Source organism: Nanorana parkeri, unplaced genomic scaffold, assembly GCF_000935625.1.
Source record: "Nanorana parkeri isolate BGI_ZX_2015 unplaced genomic scaffold, ASM93562v1 scaffold18, whole genome shotgun sequence".
In the NCBI taxonomy this organism is placed as follows: domain Eukaryota; kingdom Metazoa; phylum Chordata; class Amphibia; order Anura; family Dicroglossidae; genus Nanorana; species Nanorana parkeri.
In genome coordinates, this window is record NW_017306286.1 from 775,705 (window position 1) to 782,193 (window position 6,489).

Consider the following 6,489-nt stretch of genomic DNA (forward strand, 5'->3'; position numbering starts at 1 on the left):
ATAAATACAAATAATAATAATAATAATAATAAGACAAATAAAGAAAACTGGGACTTACAAATATAATCTTTAACAGCTTTTTCAAACAATTCATATACAGTCTCTCGCCCTAAAGCTTCGGATTCTGCAATCTTGATCTCATCCTTCAACCAGTCCAGCCAGATCTCTGCAGAAATAGAAAAGTGTAATTCTAAGTGCAGCAGCACAATTAACATAGACCCCAAAGTGGACCCAAGTTATAATTATATCCGCTTTGTTTTAGAGGACATCTAGAAATATTATTTTTGCCTAAACAAAACCCTGAAAAAAAAAATCTACCTTTTGTATGGATTTCCTCACAAAAAAAGCAGTTTATTTCCTGGCATACAAGTATACCTATGCACTCCTGTGCCTATAGCCTCATTGCTGTATACCTGCTGTGTGAATCTCAGGCACTGTGCTGCTGACTGCTAGTCTTCATAGATTTGGAAATGTCACTACTGTGCTGCTCACTGTTACACTCGCTTGAGGCTCTGACGAGGCAAAACTCTACAGATATCCACACAGAAACAGTGCAGAATGAGGAATGGTAAGCCAGTAGGGGTGGGGAAAAGAGAATTCTCAATTACTTTTTATGGCTCAATTAACAAAGGCACTTCTACACAGCTTCATTTACACTTGTCTAAGGGAAATGAAACTGTTTTAGGAACATTTTATTTAAACCTGATGTGCTAAATAAGGAATGCCCCGATACCGGTTTCTCTATATCAGCGAGTACCGAAAAATAAATATCGGTACTCGCCAACACGAGTACTGATACTGGTACTTCAGGTTGCATGGAGCCGGCTTCCCGGCCAATAAAGAAGCTCGGAGGTGGGTCATTACCAGCTCCCCGGCTTTCCTGATTGGCCTGCAAATCATTACCCACCGCCCAGCTTTCTGATTGGCCGGGAAGCCGACTCCATGTTCCCTTGCGGTACTGCCGGTTAAAGGAAATCTACCTCTGAGTGGAAGTTCTGGTATCGTGATAAGTATCGGAGCATTTCGGCCAAACACTTGGTATCGGCACCAATACTGATACTGGTATATCCATATTTTAAATAATTTTAAATTAAATTGGCTAAAATCTTCATTTTACAAATACGTAAAAAGCATGTGCATGACACTCATGATTGGTGACACAAAGGTTTATGGATTTTCTAAAAAGAGCTCAACAGAAGCTGTAGGCCTCCGGACTCCCTCCCTCTTACTGAAACTACAGAGATGTGTGACTAGGTTTTTGTAAGTAAAGCAGTAAAACAAGTGAAAAGCAACCTACAGCTGCAATTTTTACTATACATATAAACATGAAGTGTTCATAAACAGGATTGCATTTAAGCTGACTGAAAAAAAAAATCAACATTTTACATTTAATAAACAGAATCTCAGTGTGTACCCTTGAACTCCTATGACTAAGCTTATAACATATATCTCCAACCTTGTCTCAAAGTATCACCCTAACCGTCCCCTCCGCTCTTCCAAAGACCTCCTGCTTTCCAGCTCCCTTGTCAACTCATCCCATACTCGCCTCCAGGACTTCTCTAGAATCTCTCCCATCCTCTGGAACAATTTACCCCAACCTGTCCGTCTATCTCCCACTCAGATTGCCTTTAGACGATCCATTAAGACTCCTCTAGTCAGGGAAGCCTATCCCACCTCAACCATCACGTTCTCAAACAATTCATCCCCACACAGCTACCTCCTCATGTATCACTGACCCTTCCCTCTTAGATTGTAAGCCCTCAGGGACAGGGCCCTCCTTACGATCTTGTCTTGAATTGTATTGTAATGTCTTCCTGATATTGTAAAGCGCTGCGCAAACTGTTGGCGCTATATAAATCCTGTATAATATTATTATGTAAAGAACCAACTATGTCTATTTGTGGGATATGGGCAATTGTGCTGGTGATTGCTCAAAAAGAAGATATTTCAGATGAAGCTAGTACTGTGTGGAGCAAATGTCTACTATGTTGTTAGAGTCTCCTTAGCTAAAAACAAAATAGGTGAAAATAGAAAAATACCCCATAAGTACAAATACATGTTGTCACTTCTGTTACAGTACAGAACCTTTTACATACATTTTGTGAATCCGAAATAATTCCATTTTAAGCACTTTATTTCTGCACTACTACGGTAAGTAATACTTTACACAATAATCAAAGAAATCTATGAGCTAAAAGATACACAATAAAGAAAAAAATAAGTATACCTTCAGTTAATGGGAAAAGTTCACTCATCTTTTGACGGGCATGTCGCAGCCTTTCCAATTCCCCCTCCTGCCGTAACAGTTTGATGAGGTCAACATGGCAGTTGTAATCAAAGGCATTGATTGACAGCTGGTAAATGAGAGAAAACAGTGCATTACTGTGCGTTATAATGTGGGTCAGGAGGCGTGTTATGGTGTGAATGAGACCCAATATTCTGTATTACATGAATAAAATTGAGTGACTATTTAAGGACCCGTAAGGGGTGTATATAAACCCAAGAACAATCATTTACAAAAGCAGCTTATCAGATGTGGTGTCTGTATTAGCCCCCCCACCCCTTTATTTATACCTGATGATCCTGCCAGTAACACTTCCTGTGGTGACAACGCTCACTCACTGTAATGTATCTATGAAGAAACAGCATTGTCACCATAACACAGGACTGGAAACACCACCCCTTCACCTCCCTAATATAGGGGAGGGGTTCTGTAGTTCTTAGAGACAGCTGGGAGCAATGTAGCTGAATGCAGCACTGACAGAGAGAACAGGAAGCTATCAGCTGACCCGCTGAGTCTGCATAGATCAACAGGTATTTTTAAGCACCTATCATACAGATAGTATGTTACACCTATCATACAGAAGTACTACGCAACGGATCTGGCGTGAACTAGCCCCATTCATTTTTCGGTGCCCTTCTGTTAGCGTCTGTTGAAAAACGTATCACAACACATCAGATTGGAAGGAAATCAGACGGTACAATTGCAAGTCAATGGATCCTCCATTCACCTTGTGATTTCGGTGTGAATGCACCCTTAGGGCCTGAGATCTAGGAGTCCTGCAGCTGGAGCAGGCACGGAAGTTCAGCGGGAGCTGGTCTTTTACCCACATGCTGCGGCTGGGGATTCCTGCGGCAAGAACCTAAGGATTCTTGCTGCAGGAATCCCAGGTGTCCCACTCCAGATGCGACCACTGTGCCAAGTTAATGACAGGGTGACAGCAGAAACATCTGTCAGTGGCTCTCTGCAAGTAATCGTACATGGAATGATTACCTGTGGTTCGGGATAGAGGATTGTCCCTGGTTGCAATCTGTCTGCATTCAGGTACAATCATCTATCCTGAACTGCTGGTAATTGTACCATGTGAACGTAGCAGCGGTCAGCCTGTCATCGACTTGAACAGGCATCTGTACGGACACAACTGGGATTCCACTTACAAGAATCCGTACATTCTTGCTCTAGAAATCCCCTGCCGCTGCCCAAAGCCTTAAGAAATGGGGCCCTAAAGTGCAACTGAAGCCAAAACTTTTCTTTTTGTTTTGCAGTAGAGAGGAATTAGTAGAGCGGGATTAAAACATCTGTCAAGTTTTTATTGCTGTCTGTGTCCCTGTAAAGCTGGCCATACACCTATAGATTATCAGCAGATTTTCTATTGTCAGATGGAAAAAGTGCAACAGATTCCTCCATCTGCGCTAAACTGTGTGGCTGGAGGAATCTCCCGCTGGGCCAAGCTTCAGTATCTTGCTAGTCGGCACCGCTGGATTTCAAAACACCTGAATAATGGTAATTGGATTGGATGCAGACATTGTTCAGGTGTTTTGACAGCCAGCAGGGCCGACTAGCAAGATATTGAAGCTTGGCACAGTAGGAGATTCCTCCATCCACAAGGTTTAGCGTAGATGGAGGAATCTGTTGCGATTTTTCTATCTGACCCTAGAAAATGTGAGATAATCTATAGGTGTATGGTCAGCTTTAGAAAGATCTACCCCCTCTTTTTGTCCTGGTGACCATTATCACTGAAAGTGAAGGAAAATCCCAAATGTAGGGGTATCACCAGAACAGGAATAGAGGGGAGATCTTCCAATGGGGACACTAGTTCTGATGACCACCGGGATTTCCCTTTCACTTCCTGTTGTGGCTTTTGTACAGGAAGTGAAGGGAAATATCAATGGGACGCGTGACAAAAAGTTGAGAGGGGTTATAACCATCCATTACTCCATCCAAAACTAAAAAAAATAAAGTTTTGGCTTTAGATCTACTTTAAGATTTGATGGAAGATGGAGGCAAATCTTATCATGCCATGTGAGTGTATTATGCCCGAGGTTGGGCTTTAACCATTGCAATGAAGACACTTTTCTGTGATCAGATCTGTACAGGTGACCATTTGATTTGTTACTATGGATCAGTGTGCACAGAGCTTCTCTTAGCACTACCTCATAGCCCAGGAACTCTGAAAAGTTGGTAAATGATAAAAGCTGGACCCCTATGTGAGGATTCTCAGCTGCCCTAAACGTATCGATCTGAAAATCGCTGCCTAGGCAGGAAACACGTGACCTATGAATGAATGCCCCCCGACGTTATACTGCTCTTCTCCCCATTACTCTGCAGCTACTGAGCCGCCTGATAAGTGCGGTCACCCCTAACATGTGTGGCCGCCTCCTCTTTCCAGCACATTACCTGCTCCTCCAGCCGCTGGATCTCCACCTCACACTCCTTATCGTCCTCCTCACCAGAGGAAGACTCTTCCGAAGAGCCGTCTCCTTGCTGCCGCTGTTCTTCTTCTTCTTCTGACTCCATTTCCTCCTCTCCTTCGTCAGCCAAACGCGGGTTCTCTCTTTCCTTCAGTCCCTGTTCGGCGGCCGCCATTGCACTGCTTACTGCGAATTCACAACGTTGCTGGGCGGGAGGGTCTTCCATGGCAGCTCCTGTCTAGAAAAGAGCTCTTTTCGTGCATGAAGTATTCCAATTCCAACTAAAAAGCATTCTAGTACTCTGTATAGCTAACGTAGTTTTTACGCAGCCTGAAAATAAAGTTACGTAATAATATTTTTTCATGCAGGCATTAACGGTCAGCCCCGTCTCCCTGGAGACCCGCGTTTTCGGGGTCCTCACTCGCTTTACGGCCTAAATGGCTGGAAATGTGTTGTGGAGAGTAGTTGATAGGTGAAGAGTTGGTGTGAAAGGAATAAACCCATTTAGCGGTTGAAGAGTATGGTTATTTATAACTATACATAACAACAATTGTCACATGACCTTTTTGTTTGTTTTGGATAAAGTAGAGCATGTTTAAAGCTCTTCAGGGGGGGTTTAATTTACTGTCCAACTGGGGAGTGACAGTGCTGTATTTTGTTTTTGTGCTGCCCTAGGCAAGCCAGCTTGGGCACCCCTAATCTAAATTTGCCCCGCCCCTTCCTATTTAAGACATTTTGTGTAACGTGTCAGTCGCTGGATACAGCGTGCGCTATTAGCAATGCAGAATACCACTATAGAAGACTACAAATCCCAGCAATACATTATACAGCAATGCAGAATAATATGAAGCTACATACTCTATGTTGCTCTAGGGTGGTGGCCTGATGTATCCAGGGTTTCGGGTATGCTGTGCGGGGTCTATGGTGGGTGTGGTTCACAGGAAGGCTGCCAAGGTCCCCAGCAAGCACAGGACCTCAGGCAGCCGCTTCTCTTTAGAAAATTGAAAGCGTCGGTATCAGCGCTTAGTATCAGGCATTTTCACGAGTGCAAGTACTCATGAAAATGCCCAGTATAGGCACCGATATCGGTATTGGTGCATCCCTACTGGTTTAGGGCCAGCATTTTTTGCCACTCCCTGGAAAGTGCCGCTCAAGGCAAATGTCTTGTTTGCCTTGCGGTGGATACACCCCTGGCCATAGTTTCCTTCACTTTGTATCCCACTTAGCCCCCATTCACATATGTGTAGCATGACATTGCATGTCATGCACAAGGCAGCCTATTTATTTCAAGGCTACTTTACTATCCAAAGCAAGGGCCAGGAGAGGCGGCGTTAGGGTTGCCACCTGCCCAGGATTCACCCGGACTGTTCGGGTTTTAAGTTCTGTATGTATACAAGATGTCACGGTCAGGAGAACAGGGGCAATCACAAGGTCCTGGTGTTCCAACTTGAGTGCATGGAGGAGGCACAGGGCACATAGGGAAGCTGCATTTCAGGGAGCAAGGAGGTGTCTGAAAAACAGGGTGCAGATAAGTCTTGAAGGGTACAGGAGTTCTGCTTCCGGCAGATGTGTTGCTCGCTCTCTCTCCTGGCTGTCTCTCTCCTGGCTGTCTCTCTGCTGGTGGTCTCTCCTCCCTCTCTCTCTCTGCCGGCGGTCTCTTCGTTTTCTCTCCTGGCTGTCTCTCCTCACTCGCTGTCTCTCCTCACTCTCTCACTCCTGGCTGTCTTTCCTCACTCTCTCTCCCCTGGCTGTCTCTCCTCTCTCTCTCCCCTGGCTGTCTCTCCTCTCTCTCTCCCC

General features: G+C 44.5%; 1 protein-coding gene across 3 annotated transcripts in view; it reads right to left on the reverse strand.

The window, feature by feature from the left end:
- Window positions 1-4,952, reverse strand: part of SART3 (squamous cell carcinoma antigen recognized by T-cells 3) — a 28,883-nt gene extending 23,931 nt beyond the window's left edge. For all 3 annotated transcript variants that reach the window (XM_018560914.1, XM_018560908.1, XM_018560900.1), the window contains exons 1-3: window positions 4,679-4,952; window positions 2,228-2,354; window positions 59-166 (exon numbers count right to left, since the gene is read on the reverse strand). In XM_018560914.1, coding sequence (XP_018416416.1) covers window positions 59-166; window positions 2,228-2,354; window positions 4,679-4,918 — 475 coding nt within the window. In that variant the 5' untranslated portion in view covers window positions 4,919-4,952. The remainder of the gene's footprint in view (window positions 1-58; window positions 167-2,227; window positions 2,355-4,678) is intronic.
- Window positions 4,953-6,489: the final 1,537 nt, after the last annotated feature.